The sequence below is a fragment of the Heptranchias perlo genome, chromosome 5, assembly GCF_035084215.1.
Source record: "Heptranchias perlo isolate sHepPer1 chromosome 5, sHepPer1.hap1, whole genome shotgun sequence".
NCBI classification, from domain to species: Eukaryota; Metazoa; Chordata; class Chondrichthyes; order Hexanchiformes; family Hexanchidae; genus Heptranchias; species Heptranchias perlo.
This window is the reverse complement of record NC_090329.1, coordinates 72,653,184-72,669,829: the sequence shown is the minus strand read 5'-3', so window position 1 is coordinate 72,669,829 and position 16,646 is coordinate 72,653,184. Positions and strand designations below refer to the sequence as shown.

Genomic DNA, 16,646 nt, shown 5'->3' with positions numbered 1-16,646 from the left:
CCACTGCAGAAACTGTTGCCTCTGTGGAGACAGAGATTCCAGAGTTAAATGCTGTAGATCAGGTTCTACAACCTGCTGAGCTTGATGCAGGGGTTGTACAAGGACCGCTGATAGAAACGACAGCTGCCATTACAGAGGCAGCAATAGAAGCAACGGCTGGCTGATTGTCAGACACTCGTAGTGTGGTTCATGAAAATGGCTCTACTCTTGATGAGCAAGAGCTGCAGAGATCTAGAACGGAACAACTTGAAGGTGGGTTGGCTGAATGCAAAATCAAAGAAATTGGTGAACAAAAATTAAAGTCTTTGGGAATAGGTATTGAAGTAGTTGCCCCAAGAGTGCAAACCATGGAAACGATCCTAATTGAAATGGTAAAGAAGGTAGTAACAGAAATAATTGGGACCATTTGCAGAGCTTCTGGTTTGTCATCCCAATCAGTGCGGTTGGAAGGAATCAAAACGGATAGCCAAACGGATCTCAGACAAGAAACTGATATGGCAGTACCTCAACAGTGTAAAGATACTGAAAAGGCATCAAAAGTGGATGAATTGGAGGTAGCCAATGGAGCGACCGATAACCCTGTAATCAGGTTGGAGTCTCCTGGAGATTGGGCCTCCAATAAATCTTCAATTGAAGAATGTCAAGTAGAATCAGCACCCCAGAGGTCAAATAAGGACTGGGGGAAGAATAACAGTGCAAAGGGAAAACTCGCAGGAGGGTCAGATGGACCAAATTGAGGGGCAGGTGCAAACCGCAGGAATCAAATGGAGCGAGGGATGGTTGCTTCAAAATGGAGGATGAAGCCACCCGCTCACGGTCGGAAAAGGCGACGCAGTTGCTTATCATCCTGCGAAGTGTGGCCGAGGAGCAGCGGCTGGAGCTGGGGCAGTTAAAGAGAAACCCAGAGAAACATGTTCCAATCTCTGAGTAACCCAAGGAATGGGATCCTTGACCACCACCAGCGTTTGTTCGTGATGTTATGGGATCAAGTGCCCATGCGGGAAGTGAGAGTTCCACATCTACAGACCCCCTGTAGAAGGTCGTACATGGGGAAAGGATTCAAGAAAAAACATAAGGAGAAAAAGTCCAAACATGTAACAGCAACAGAGGTTGTTATGCAGTGGAAAGAGAAAAATAAGTCATCTGCTCCAGACCAAGAAGCAGTTCAATTGGATACTCCTTCCCTCAGGCCTATCTTCGGTAGTCCCTTGGGTGAGCCTGCTGAAAGGACTATGCTGTATGAGGGGATATAGCTGCCATCAGTCTTTCGAAAGTGCATTGGAAAAGAGACCGAACGGACTGAGCTTGGAAAGAGCCAGAATGAAGAAGAGTCCTTTTACTGAGAAGAAGACTGGAAAGGTGAAGCGATCGGCGGGTCCAATCGTTTCCTTTCGCAAAAAGGTGGTTACACTAGAAATGCAAACCAAGAGTTAAAAGGTCGAAGCACAAGAGCAACGGGGCTACTGCTGAGTCAGAGCCCCTAGCCCAAAGAGGAAGTTGGAAAGCAGCTGGGACTGGCCTGGGCTCTGAGACCGAAAAGAAGCTGATGAGCTGAAAAGCAGTTGCGGACAGCTGAAAGAGCCTGGGACTAGGAAAGCATACTAGGTGTCGCCAAAGATATAGTAGTGTGACTTTGTGTGGAGTGAATTGAAAGAAATGTGGTACGAATTGGTCAAGGCCTGTATGGTTCTAGCTCAGTCTACCAATGCCTGTTCATATAAAGCTTTCTCTTCAGACTCGGAATTATCATCTAAGAATTATAGGAATATTGATTTTGCATAGAAATATGGGCATTACAATTTCATGCTGTGAGTTTCTAACGTCAACCAGGTTCTTAATGCAGCAGTTGCTGACAAGAATGAAAAATTACAAGAATGGATGGCAGTAAATTTGGCACAAGCAGTGACATGTTTTTGACTACTCAGGGAAAACTTCAGGTCCTAGATTGGAGTCCAATGTTTTGGTATTGCAGTGACATTTCCTCACCTGTTATGACCACAAAACCTGCTCCATGCCAGCTTACAATTCTACCCGTGTTGAATAACATCCATTTGACTAATTGTATGATAGTCCCCTCCCAAAAAAAGCAGATTTATGGGCCAAACATCGAATGTGTTTGTACATATAGCAATAACAAAATAAAAATGACAATTCTGACTTGCAACTGTCCTGCTAAGTGGTAACTGTATAAGTAAAATGGAAAAAACAGGTTCAAATGAAGTAAGTCCTACAGCCTATTTGATCTCGGGCAGGGAGTTACTTTCAATCAATCCACAATTACAAAGGCACACACTGAACTTAGTGCTACACCAAAACCCATCTCCCATTTACTTTACAGGACTGCATTAATGGCAAGAATTCTGTCACCAAAGGAACTGCACTGCCATAGGAGGCACAACACTCGCCTTGGGAGGGGATTTCACAACCAATCTCTGACCCCCTGAGTGCCAGCATCTGCAAATATAAACAACCATTGCCACCAGCATTTGAGTTTGGGTTTGGTCGGGTTGAACTCTCAGATTGCCCACATGGGCCATCAGTGTACTTTTACCACTGCCTATCTGTACAGACCTTCCCCTGATATCAAAGGAGGTCTCGGCTAGACTGGTAAAATCACAGTTGTCGCCACGCAGATGCTTTAAAGTTGCATTTATAGCATTCAGTAGCAAGGCACTCAGGTTGTATTACAGAAATGCTTCTCTTGGAAAGAGTATCAGTACAGCATTAACTATATGAATATTAACACAACAGAATATAACATGCTAATAGAGTTAAATGCTTGACCTCATGCAGGAGTAGGGATCCTATCACAGCTTCTCATTTTTTGCAAATTTGCAAATTAACAATGTGACTGTACACTCCTGTCCCATGGTGCATCTGCGGGGTTTCAGGCTTGTGAGTTGTTCTCTGAGCTCCTATTGGTGGATTTAGCATTTATTACTCTAAATCCACCAATATCAGTACAGAGAACAACCCCCAAGTCTGAAGCCTGCCAAATGGGTAGAACCAATGAAAGAAGGCAGCAGCAGCATCTGCAGTGAGACAGGAACCCACCCATAGATGGAGCTTTATCACGGGAATAAACAGGGAATTAAAACCATCCAGAAAGAAGCAGCAGCTTTTCGTCCTCCTGTGCCTCCTTGTCCTCATCCTCCCTGGCACATCCTGCCTCTGTCTTCAGTCACTCCAGGACATGCTTCTGCTCGACACTGGTTTAAAGGCTTTGATGTCCAAAGCCAATGTATTGCTTACACTGCCTGCCCCAGTGTGTCTCAATTCTCTTTTTCCTTTGTGTGTCTGATCACATTTGCTTGTCCCTGTGGATCTGAACTTCTTTCTTGCATGTAGTTATGTGAGATGAGATACTAGGACTATTTCCTCTGGAAAAGAGAAGGCTAAGATGAGATTTAATAAAGGTTTTTAAAAATGATGAAGGCTTTTGGGGAGTCAGTGATGAGAGGTCATCAATTTAAAATTGTTACCGAGAGGTTAGGAAAAAAATTTCTCTTCCAAATTGGAGCATGGAATGCTTAGCTGTGGGGAGTTGAGAAAGCCTTTCCAGTTTAACTCACAGGACCAAAGTCATGCAGAAGCCCTTTATGGAATGTCTTCCCTGCATTTCAAAAGCTGGTTCCTAGTTAAGGCTGGAAACTGTCTTTGAAAATAAGTTTTAAAAACCTGGTCTTCCCCAAAGTTATGGACAAACCCTTTAAAAGAATCCCCCAGTTTAAAATCAGTTTTTTGGTTAAGTTCAGGAATGGGCTTTTAAAGTGTGGCCTGTGACAGGCAAGAGGGAAAACAAGGTGGGCCTCAATGGTAGTGATGGCCACAGGAACGGGGAGTGGTAATGTCAGGAACCGGCAAGGAGTGAGCCTCAGTAGTTGCAATAGTCACAGGACAGCAAGCAGTGACATGTGAAAATCGAGAGAGCCAGGGCGTGATTTTTACTTGAATCAAGGAAGAGGGTGGGGGGATGGATTTTCACATGGGAAATCTGGAAGTGAAGTAAGCAGGTCAGAATCTGCGATCGCAACTCAATTGAAGGCATTTATTTTTGCTTCCAAGTTTTGTGTCTCCAAGCTGCGCAGCGGGCGTATTGCACACCCGCATGATGCAATCTGAAGTCCACTACTTAAAAGGCCAAAGCAAAAATGGATTTTGGAGCAGAAAGGAGGAAGTGAAGCGATGGATTCCAAGAGAGCAAGGGCAGCACCCAGATTCACGGATGCTCCATTTGAAATACTGCTGGGTGCAGTGAGAACGAGAAGGGAGGTCATTTACCTAAGTGATGGGAGGAAGAAACCAGATTCTGCCACCAAGAAGGCGTGGCTGGAGGTGGCAGAAGTGGTGAGCAGCAGGAGCACGGTGCCCAGGTCTTGGCAGCAGTGCAGGAAGTGTTTTAATGACCTAATCAGGTCAGGAAAAGTGAATACAGTGCTGATTCACCCTCACCCTGCGGTGTACAACACCCGCCATCTCACTCCGTCTTGGTAAGCCTACTCCATCACATCACTCCTCACGCCCACTTAAGTTTCAGCAGCATCCATCCTTCACTTTCTATGCACTTCCTCACCTCCCCATGTATCCATCCACCGCTGTCACTTACTCCAATCATTATGCAATGTGATACATCTGACTGATAGTCACCCTCTGATACACCTTTCTAATAATCAGCCTCATCCAAAGTAATGCATCCATCGCATGACTACGTCACCTTCAGTCACTCACAGGTCTGTTCTTTCTCCCCTTGTAGAAGAGAGCACAAAACGCAAGGGAGAGGGTAAGGAATGGAGGTGGCCCTCCACAAATAGTCCAGCTTACAGATGCAGAAGAGGAGGCCATGGAGATAATTGGAACAGCTGCATCACTATCCATTGGAGATGGAGAGACTGGGAGCCCGCAGATGCCTGGTGACAGAACTTTAACATCTTTCACACACACGATGACTTTATTTCATCAACGACTGAACTATGGGGGATGAAGGCGAAAGGGGTCATGGAAGTGAGAACTCCACTCAAAGCGCTCCGACGTCTCACCCATTGCACTACCCGCCCCCCCCAAACCAACCAGTACCCGAAATGCTTCCCCCTCTTCCGATGGCCGAGTCTGCCCCTGCACAGGTGCAGGTGGAGCAGACTTTGGAAGGGTCCTCACGGGCTCCAAAACCCAGAGGTCGTAGGCCAAAAGCATATCAGGTCAGGGCTCTGAGCAGCCTGCCTCTACCTTTGCTGAAGCCACGGGGGAAGCACCATGTAGAGGCGGTAGGAAGTGTAAGTTCAAGCAATTGTAGTTCACCAAGGACACGCACAAAGGTGTTTGAAGAAATGTTATGTTGTTAAGTTTCCTTTTTTATATTGGCACAATCAAATGTATTGATTATCACCACTTGCACGTCTTGGCCGTTATTGGGTCCCAAGTGTTAAGTCGCCTTTTCATTTGCTCCATGATGAATGTCAATACATAACGGTATCCATTGGGCGGATGTGCAATGGATGAATGCATGGGTGAAGGACTCTTTTGTGCAAAGAGTGGGTGGGGGGGATTTGGTGGTGTTTCTGTCAGATGGTCTGAGTATCTCAATGTCTCTCTTTTGCCACTGTTATTAAGAGAACCTGTGGAAGATGAAGGCATCCCAGGCAGCAATGTGCATGGCTGGCCTTGCATTGGATGCACTTTCATCGTATTCCTCCTCATCCTCTTTCTCTTGTTCAATGAGCATCTTTGTCCTCCTCCATCTGTGAATCTCTCTGCTGCACTGTGTTGTGCAGGACACAGCACACCACAATTATTCTGGAGACCCTCGCTGGTGAGTCCTGAAGGTCTCCTCCAGACCTATCCAGATACCTGAAGCGCATCTTCAACATGCCGATGGTTTGCTCAATGACACACCTGTTGGTCATGTGGCTCTGGTTATATCACTCTTGCGCCTCATTGATGGGGTTCCTCAGATGTGTCATGAGCCACGTTTGCAGGGGGTATCCCTTATCTCCAAGGAGCCAGCACTTAAGCCCGTCTCCTGCTTTGAAGAAGTCTGGAATTTTGGTCTGTCGCAAAATGAACGCATCATGACAGCTGCCAGGGAATCTGGTGCACACCTGCATAAATCGCATCTTGTGGTTGCACACCAGCTATGCATCGATGGAGTGACAGCCCTTTTGGTCTATGCAGACTCCTGGCTCATGTGGTGATCCTCGGATTGCCACGTGTGTGCATTTGATTGCGGCCTGTGCCCATGGGAAGCCAGCCAGAGAGGCAAAATCCACAGCCTGCTCATTCTGGCTGTTATCGTCAAGGGGGATGTTCACATAAGTGGATGCCCTACATAACAACCCATCTGTCACCTGCCTTATACACTTTTAAGTTCAGGCAATTGACACACTCTGGCGATGTCATCAGTGGTGACCTGGAAGGACCCAGAAGTGAAGAAATTGAGGGCAGTGGTTACTTTTGCTGCAATGGGCAATGAGTGGCCACCAGGTCCAGCAGGGAGGAGCTCTTCCTCAAGGAGGCTGCAGATGTCTGCTACAAAAATCAAGGATTTTCACTCCCCACCCGCCCCCAAACCAACAATTCTTGGCCGTTAAAATCCATCCCCCCACCCCCGCTACACCCCAGTGCCCATCAACTGTCATTAGCATCATCAAGCAGATGAGAGGTAACTGGGAAGCAGCTGAAAGTCATCAACCAGTATTGCCCTGGGAATGCTCTTCCACACCACCAGCACAACTCTGATTAGCTAAAGCCACAATATCTGATGGAAATGGATCCATCATATTAACTGCATTATCTTCAAAGCTGGGGAGGCCAAAGAGCATGGAAGCTGGGAGATGGAAATGTGGAGGTGCACAGCGCCATCAGTGGTGAGAAGTCTGGAATTATACCGTGACAGGCAAGTGTTTACATTGAAAATGCCCATTATAATTATTACATCAGCAGTTTCAATTATAAATGTTGAAATAAAAAGTGTTACTTAAAATTATGACACAGGAAGTGCATGCATATGCAAATTTTTAGTAATATACTGCTAGTATGTGGAGTTTATTGCCTCCAACTGACATTCAATGTGAAGAAAGCTTTAATCATGTCAGAATGAGCAGAAACAACAGACAGATTCGAAATAGGTAAGAAAATCATGTGCAGACAAGAAATAAATACTTGGACTAAGATCATTTCCTTTAGGAATGGATTGTTAAGAAATGGCATTAATTACCTTTCTTTGTTGTAACAGGGGCTGTAGCGTTCTGTTTTATTGGTTCTGTAAAAGTGATATAGGAATATGTTAAAATATATCACCCTATGAGTTCATTGGTAACAAAAGCAAAATCCCCCTGCCTAAACCATTATTATTGATCAACCCATATTTATCTGCTGAATATCTGGAATCCTTTGCCTAATTTGCAGAAAACACATAATGCAGCATTCAGCTATTCATACTGGGACAGAATTAAATACCTTAAAACCTTAACATTATTATTTAAAGGTTGCATTGATTATATTTTCAAATAATAAAAAATATAACACCTTATTTTTTTTTAGGAGAGTCTTTAATGGAATATATGCAGTCAAAACAGCAGCCAGGGTTGCCAAAAAAAAATCTAGATTTTGGTTGCCAAGCTATTAAAGCTGCTTTGAAGCTGGGTCTGTTTTGAAGCAAGGTGCTTCATGACCTTTCAAGCCAATGTTTATGATTAAGCCATGGACAAAAAGTTCCTGCAATTGTTGTTGGTTGTTGCTAAACTAGCTGGGCTGATTTTCTTCCTCTCTTCCATTCCTCGGGATAAGACAGGCAGTGCATTTTACTTGTGTGTCCAACTTGACCTCCACTGAACCCAGATGGTTTACCAGGCCCAGCTACTTTGAACGTGTTGGACAAGCACCAGGCGAGACTACCCCACACCAGAATCAGTGCTCACTCAAAATAGGGGCTGGGAAGTTTTGTGCTGCTATAGGACCTAATGTTGCAGCATGAATTGCCAGCATCATTTTGCCATCATGGCTGTTGTCAGAAGTAACTGGCAAATGGACTCCACCCCACCTCAGCCATGTACTGAAGGATGGCGAAAAATGCCTTGACAGAGTCTCCAATCAGATGGTGCAGCCCCACAACTTCTTCCACCCAGTTTCCATGGGGTGTTTTTAGGCCAGCTATCTGCTCAGCAGTACCTCTGGAAAATAACACGGAAAGCCTTGTGACTTTACTTCCATGATAAATGTACCTGTATCAGACAAGAGCTTCCCACCCCCATCCCTTTAGCCCCAGGTAAATGTGCTGTGCAAACAGGACATAGAACTGCCAATACAATTCTTTGCCCCTGTTTCCTGTCCTTAATGTCTTGGGAACTGGAGCACACAGGATGTCAGAGACAGGAAAATCAGCCTGCTAAATCATGAGAAAATTGACGTGTTGTAATACAACAGAACTTAGATTAGGGGAGAAAAACATCAGCAGTATTTTGCTCATCTGTAGTGATAAAATTCTTTTCATACATTCATTGGAAGATTGAGCGGAATTTCTCGAATATTTGGCAGTTATCCAGTGGCAGAATAGTTTAAATTAACTTTGACTCATTAGGGATTATAATGAGAAGCAAACAAGTTTTACATATATTAGTGATTTATTAAAATAAATATTTTAGTCGCCTTGTATTACCATGAGTGAGATTCTACGAACAATTTTGATTACTGTTTGGCTATTAAGCATTCTTTCATTTTACCAGCAGTTTATTATGTTATCCCTACTCATTCGCCTAAGAGATCTTGTAGATTGTGTAAAATAAAGACAACATTGCTATTGTCAATTAAAATGCCCAGGGGTCGAAATTGGTTTTCGGGTCGATAATCGACGGCGCGCACAGAGTATGCCCCCAACCAACAGGCCCGAGGCTAGTGTGAAAATGGACTTTGGGCCTCATTTCATTAATTTAGGCAAGATACTGGAACCTGTCAAGCCTCCAGAGGTAGTTTGCCTATTTGAAGCTGATGAATTTCGGGCTTCTTGCCTTTGCCTTCAGGTAAGTCAGGGGAGCGAGGGGTGGGGGGGAGGAGGGGAGGAGTGGACAATGGGACAGGGGCAATTGCAGGTCAGCAGCGGCCCTCGGGAGTGCTGTGGAGTTGGGAAGAGCACACCTGATCTTCCTGGCTCCACATGAAGCTTAAAAAACAATTACCTATCCTTTTGGTGGCAGCCACTTACTAGGCCTTATCTACACCCAGAAAACCTGAATGGTGCAGGCCTAAGGCCTCAGAACCATCCAATTTATCAGAAGGGACCTAAAACAGGCGTTAGGCCCCTCATTAGCGTATGCGAGGCCTTAACTTCTGTTTTAGGTGGCCACCCCATACGCCTGATAATTGTCCAAGGCCAATATGGCATTGGATGGTTTTCAGGTGTCCTTGGGGTGCAGGGCATAGCCCTTCAAAATTGATCATTTTTACCCTCATCTTCCATCCAGAAAATGAGCACAATGATGACCAATTTCTACCCCACTACTTTCTCCCCAACATCAAATTGTGCACCTATTAAAACAAAGAAAAGTTTAATAAAATCAACGGCGAGAGTACAGCTCACAGACTCAATACACAAATCTCCAGCCATTATTTCTGGATTGCACTTTTAACTTTGTGTTGAACAGTTGAAATCAGAGTGAAAGTGAAAAAGATTTTTCTGACTTGATTTTAACTTACAAAAATAAAAGGTAAATCAGAAAAAGTTAAGATTAAAGATTTTTTTCACTTATTTTAACAGGATCAATTTATGAAAATGGGAATGAATATTACATTTTAACCAGCAGTGAAAACAAAGTCACTAAACTTTGAATAGAATAGAGTAGAATGAGAGATTACATCCCATTCCTTCATGTAAATGGCTCATGGTATAGTTTACAAAAATAAATGAAGACCTGTAATTTCAGAGAGGGAGCATGAAGAACCCAGAAATCTCAATTATATTATGCACCAATATTTAAATTGTAATCTACCAATGCAGTGTAAATACCTGTAATAAGAAAATCAGGTTTGGATCACTGTCTTGGCAATAATATTGCATTTTGAGAAACATTTTGTGTAACATTGTTTTAAATATTGGACTTAACAAAGGTTGAACTCCATACTGTAAAGTTTTAATTCTAACTAGGTATCAGAATATTAGCTGGACTTTTGTTAAATATACCAGAAAAGTCAGCTAATCTTTCCCACATATGTTCTAGTCACTAAAATATATATAAACCCTGTAACGCATGTAGGTTTAAGGTGCCAGACTATCATTCGCCATCTCATCAAAGCTAAATTAAATATAGGCCAAACAAGTGATTTCTAAAATACATCTAATTTCTGGAGAGAAAATTAAATGCACGCATTAGTGCCAGTATTTGGTGCTGCTTTTATTTGGTCAAGAAAGAGAGCCAAGCAAAGATTTCATGGGACACGTAGTTGCTTTTTCAAATTTTTCGTGTTTGGCTGAAAAATGAAATGATTATAGAGTAAGAGATGATTGCTACCGAATACAAAGATCTCTTCACTGAAACCATTTTAAACAATAACTAAACCAGGATATCTGATGGCTGGAAGACATATCGCAACCAAAGTCTTGAGATTCCTTTTACTTGAGAAACAATTACCTAGAAGAATGGGCTCTTGGGCTAAATGACCTTTTTCTCATGCCTGGGCTTTTTATATAGAAATTATATAGCAAAACAGTTGGTGAGTCATACATTAAATAGATCAAATCACGTAGCACAGAGGAAAAGAGGCTCATAAAATTATGTGGTGATGTGGGCTAGGAATTTCCTCGGTCCTCTCCAATTATTGTCCTGTCTCTAGCTTTTCCTTCTTGTGTAAGGTCATTGAATGCATCGTCACCTCTCCGCTGCATGCTCACCTCACCTGAAAATCCCTGGTCAAGTGCATTCAGTACGGTTTTTGCCCTGCCCAAAGTCATCAATGGTATCCACTGCAATTGTGACTATGAAGCATTGTTCCTGTTTGTACACCTTGGCCTCTCTATGGCATTTAACATGGTTGATCATGACCTCCTCCTCCAATGCCTCTCCCGTGGTCCATCTCCCTCGCGTCATTCCACTCCTATTTGTCCCCAAGCAGCTAGCACATCTCCAGCAATGCCTTCTCCTCCAGCTCCTGCATTGCCATCTCTGGAGTTCTCATTCTTGGACCCCTCCTCTTCTTCATTTACATGCTGTCCTTCATGTGAACATAGTGTGCATCCATATGTTTGCTGATGACAATCAGCTCCACCTCTCTACGACTTTCATCATCTCCATGGACACCGCTGTGCTGTTAGACTGTCTGTATGATTTTAAGTTGTGGATGAGCCAGAATTTCCTCCAACTCAACATTGGGAAGACTGAAGCTACAGTTTAAACTCCATACCCTTTGTAATTGACACCATCCCGTTCCCTCCAATAGTCACAAGTGCAGTGGATACCATTGATGACTTTGGGCAGGGCAAAAACTGAAAGCACTTGAAAGCACTTGGCCAGGGATTTTCAGGTGAGGTGAGCATGCAGCGGAGAGGTGACGATGCATTCAAGGACCTTACACAAGAAGGAAAAGCTAGAGACGGGACAATAATTGGAGAGGACCGAGGAAATTCAGTCAGGCTGAGCTAATCTGCACGCAATCACTTTTCTATTCAACGCAGGACTGTCCTTCAGAGCCCCTATCCTATCCATTACCAAGGCCGTTTACTTCTATCTCTGCAATGTTACACACTTCCTCCCCTAACTTATCCCTACTGCTGCTGAAATCTTTATCCCACAACAGTGATTTCTTCAATGTCCTTTATGGTGAAGCCCCAACCTTCGTTCCCCAAACACTCATTGTACAAATCCCTGCCGCCCACATTCTATCTTACACCAAGACCTTCTCACCCAACCTTTCTGGCCTACACTGGCTCTGCATTCCCCAATTGATTGAAATTCAAATCCTCAAATCTACAAATCCCTCCATGGCCTCACCCCACCGTACCTATGCAACCTTCTCCATTCTTATGTACCTCCTGAGACCTCTGGCCAATAGTGCATCCCCTCTCCCTCTGCTCCATCTTCCTTGGCACAGCCTTTAGTCACCTAACCATTACCCACTGGAACTCCCTCTCCAACAGCCTTTACCTTCCTACCTCTCTCCTCACCTTCAGTGTTCTTCTCAATACACATCTCTTCAACCAAGTTTTCAGTCAACTATCCTCACCCAAAAGGCTTAGGGCCTGCTCATTTTTTCTCCTGTGAAGCACCTTGGAGTAATTTTCTACATTTAAAAGAGTTACATAAACATAATTGAAGAACTGTGTATTATCTATGAAGAACTAACCTGGTGCATTCTCTTCTGTAGATTTAATTGTAAATACAAAAAGAAATGTTGTAAAGGCACAGGAAATCTGGATAAAAATGAGTCTGTAGATTATAAAATGAATCACAAGATCACAAGCTAGTTATAGATAAGGAAGGCCATCTTAGTTCATCAACCCAGGAAGATCCAAAAGTCCCTCCATTCCAGCATCCAATTGTTTCTTAAAAGATTCCAGGGTTTTCACTTCCACTACTCCATCTGGAATCTATTCTGTGTGTTGATCACTTTGTGTAAAGAAGAATTTCCTGACATCAGTCTTAAGTTTACTTTTCCTATTCCATTAACTATCGTGTAAATCTTTATAAGATCACCTCTCAGACACATTCTGTCTAGGCTTTCCTCATAACTCAGACCTTTGATACTAAGGATCTGCCTGTGGCCTTTCTCTGTACTCCCTCAATGCTCAACAATCTCCTTTGAGTATCATGTTCAGTCACCAAGAAATGGATGCAAGGTGCGTTCTGACCAGAGCTTTATACAGTTTGATCCCAACTTCACCTGTATTATATTTTACTGTTTTGCTTTGTAGTTCAGCATTGTATTGGATAGTTGGACATGTTGCACGTCGAGTCTTCTAAGACTCCTAGATCTGTTTCAGCTTCATCCTTAGCTATTTCAACACCATTCATGGAGCACATATTTCACTTACTTTTTTTCCTGCGTGCAATATTTTACATTTTTACATATTAAATTTAATTTACCAATTTTCTGCCCACATACCTATTCTATTCAACTCATTCTGTAAGTTCTGAGCTGCCACTGCCTCTCCTAGTTTGATATCATCTGCACATTTGAACAATTCGTATTGAGTTACTGAATCAGTGTCATTTATATAAATTAGAAACAGTAATGGTTCCAATATCAAGTTCAGAGCATCCCACTCAGTATTTCCCCCAACACTAACATAACTTCTCTAATGAACAGTTATTCTTTTCTACACCTCAGCCAATTTCTTATCCATTCTTAAAGTTTACCCCAAACAGATTCAATTCACTCCAGGTGATATCAAGAAACGGCTGAGTGCACTGGATACAGCAAAGGCTATGGGCCCCGACAACATCCTGGCTATAGTGCTGAAGCCTTGTGCTCCAGAACTAGCCGCACCTCTAGCCAAACTGTTCCAGTACAGCTACAACACTGGCATCTACCCCACAATGTAGAAAAACGCCCAGGTATGTCCTGTCCACAAAAAGCAGGACAAATCCAATCTGGCCAATTACTGCCCCATCAGTCTACTCTCAATCATCAGCAAAGTGATGGAACGTGTCATCGACAGTGCTATAAAGCGGCACTTACTCACCAATAACCTGCTCACCGATGCTCAGTTTGGGTTCCGCCAGGACCACTCGGCTCCAGACCTCATTACAGCCTTGATCCAAACATGGACAAAAGAGCTGAATTCCAGAGGTGAGGCGAGGGTGACTGCCCTTGACATCAAGGCAGCATTTGACCGAGTGTGGCACCAAGCAGCCATAGTAAAATTGAAGTCAATGGGAATCAGGGGGAAAACTCTCCAGTGGCTGGAGTCATACCTAGCACAAAGGACGATGATAGTGGTTTTTGGAGGCCAATCATCTCAGCCCCAGGACATTGCTGCAGGAGTTCCTCAGGGCAGTGTCCTAGGCCCAACCACCTTCAGCTGCTTCATCAATGACCTTCCCTCCATCATAAGGTCAGAAATGGGGATGTTCGCTGATGATTGCACAGTGTTCAGTTCCATTCGCAACCCCTCAGATAATGAAGCAGTCCATGCCCACATGCAGCAAGACCTGGACAACATCCAGGCTTGGGTTCATAAGTGGCAATTAAGATTCTCACCAGACAAGTGCCAGGCAATGACCATCTCCAACAAGAGAGAGTCTAACCACCTCCCCTTGACATTCAACGGCATTACCATCGTCGAATCCCCCCACCGTCAACATCATGGAGGTCACCATTGACCAGAAACTTAACTGGACCAGCCATATAAATACTGTGGCTACAAGAGCAGGTCAGAGGCTGGGTGTTCTGCGGCGAGTGACTCACCTCCTGACTCCCCAAAGCCTTTCCACCATCTACAAGGCACAAGTTAGGAGTGTGATGGAATATTCTCTACTTGCCTGGATGAGTGCAGCTCCAACAACACTCAAGATGCTCGACACCATCCAGGACAAAGCATCCCGCTTGATTGGTATCCCATCCACCACCCGAAACATTCACTCCCTTCACCACCGGCACACAGTGGCTGCAGTGTGTACCACCCACAGGATGCACTGCAGCAACTTGCCAAGGCTTCTTCGACAGCACCTCCCAAACCCGTGACCTCTACCACCTAGAAGGACAAAGGGAGCAGGCACATGGGAACAACACCACCTGCATATTCCCCTCCAAGTCACACACCATCCCGACTTGGAAATATATTGCCGTTCCTTCATCGTCACTGGGTCAAAATCCTGGAACTCCCTTCCTAACAGCACTGTGGGAGAACCTTCACCACACGGACTGCAGCGGTTCAAGAAGGCGGCTCACCACCACCGTCTCAAAGGCAATTAAGGATGGACAATAAATGCTGGCCTCGCCAGCGACGCCTACATCCCATGAGTGAATAAAAGATGGCAATGTAATTGGTAACAACATAAAAAAAACTGAAATAAACTTTTAACTGCACCTCTAAAGGTCCAGTCCAAGCCTTTTCGATGTTATTCTGCTTTCTCCGTGGTGTCTTTCAACCCTGAACAGCCATTTTACACTAGCTTGAATATGAATGAGTGTGAACGAGGCAGAAATGATGGAAAATAGGATGTATGACATTATTACTTCATGACTGTGTCATTTGCATGGTCCTACTCATTTCCGTCACTGTTAATGTCGATGAGAATTGAGTTCAATTAGCACCACAAAATCGGGTAGAAGCCAGCTGAAAATCCAGGCATTTGAAGCTATTGTACAAAAACAAGCTGGGCCATTTTCTGTGAGAAAATGTGTTTTTTAAATCCCATATGTTCTATGACAGAGAGTAAGAAATAAATACCAAGATCCTTCGTGGATAAACATGCTATGTTTTTGTCACACTCACCTGGTACTTTCTCTTTTGTAGGTTTAGCTGTAACATAAAATAAAAAACATAAGTATCAGGTTGCTGGTTATAAAATATCACAAAAAGTTTTTAACTGGCCTATCTTTTGATATGTTGGGCACTATTATTGAAAAAATATCAATAGCTGTATTAGTAACAGCAGTGAAGTTATTTATTTCATTTATGGAATGTAGAAGAAAGTTCAAGTTGTATCGGGGAGTTATAAAAATTACCAGATGAATTTAGGAAAATTATAATTAATTGGAGCCCTGAGTTTTGCTCGTCCATGTGGTTGGTCCACATGAGTGTAATTAACTTGTGTGCTGTCGGGCTATTCTAAACAGCAATGTTATACAGTTAGTCTGTGAAATTGTTTATTTGAGGCCACCTTTGCCCATGTGATCTGAGTAGAGCAAATTGGTCATGTGATTGAAAGCTGGAAAAGTTTTAGCCTAGGTTCTGTGATATTCACAGTGAACATACACAACCCCATTTGCTTTTAGTCTTGATCCTAGCATTGAGTTCAGCATGGTATGTATAATACTAGTTATATCAAATAGATATTCCACTATAGGGGTAAATGTATGAATCTGTGCTCTTGGCACAGAGTTTCGCCTGTTGGGAGAACGGATTTGGAATTCAGCACGCATTACTTACAATTTTCTAGGATGGAAAATTGTCGACAATGCACACCTGAATTTTCTATCTCAGGAATGAAAATTCATAAGATTACTTCTTATAAGACTGCACCACATCAACTTCCATTCTACCTGGATTCAAAACTGCAACTACTGTGGGCAGTGTTTCCCTTGCTATTACAATCCAACAACACAAACTCATTTACCTTTTTCAGCAGTAATAGGCTTCTTTTTCTTTTCTTTTTCTGTTTTTATAAAAAAAAATATAGTTCAGTTTTATTTCATTTACTATAGCATTTTATTTTCTTTGTTGTGTTCCATTCCCCCCCTTGTCTTTTGTGCCTTTCTCTCTTTTGCTTTCTCAACACATCTGTTTTATTTCTCTTTATTTTTTCCTTCATCATTAATTTCTTTTTGTCTATTTTCCATTCTATGGGGGTAATTTTAACCTAACTGGCTGGGCGGGAAGCCCATGGGATCGGATGGAACACCCCACCCAATATTACTCTCCATTGACTTCAACTGAGAGTAAAATCGGACAGGGTGTAAAACCAGCATTGCACCTATCTTGTTCCCTGACTGCTGGGTTA

General features: G+C 43.3%; 1 protein-coding gene across 50 annotated transcripts in view; it reads right to left on the bottom strand.

The window, feature by feature from the left end:
• Positions 1–16,646, bottom strand: part of trdn (triadin) — a 471,335-nt gene that overhangs the window by 202,222 nt on the left and 252,467 nt on the right. For all 50 annotated transcript variants that reach the window (XM_067984607.1, XM_067984633.1, XM_067984632.1 and 47 more), the window contains 3 exons: positions 16,263–16,301; positions 15,419–15,445; positions 7,211–7,255 (listed from right to left, as the gene is read on the bottom strand). In XM_067984607.1, coding sequence (XP_067840708.1) covers positions 7,211–7,255; positions 15,419–15,445; positions 16,263–16,301 — 111 coding nt within the window. The remainder of the gene's footprint in view (positions 1–7,210; positions 7,256–15,418; positions 15,446–16,262; positions 16,302–16,646) is intronic.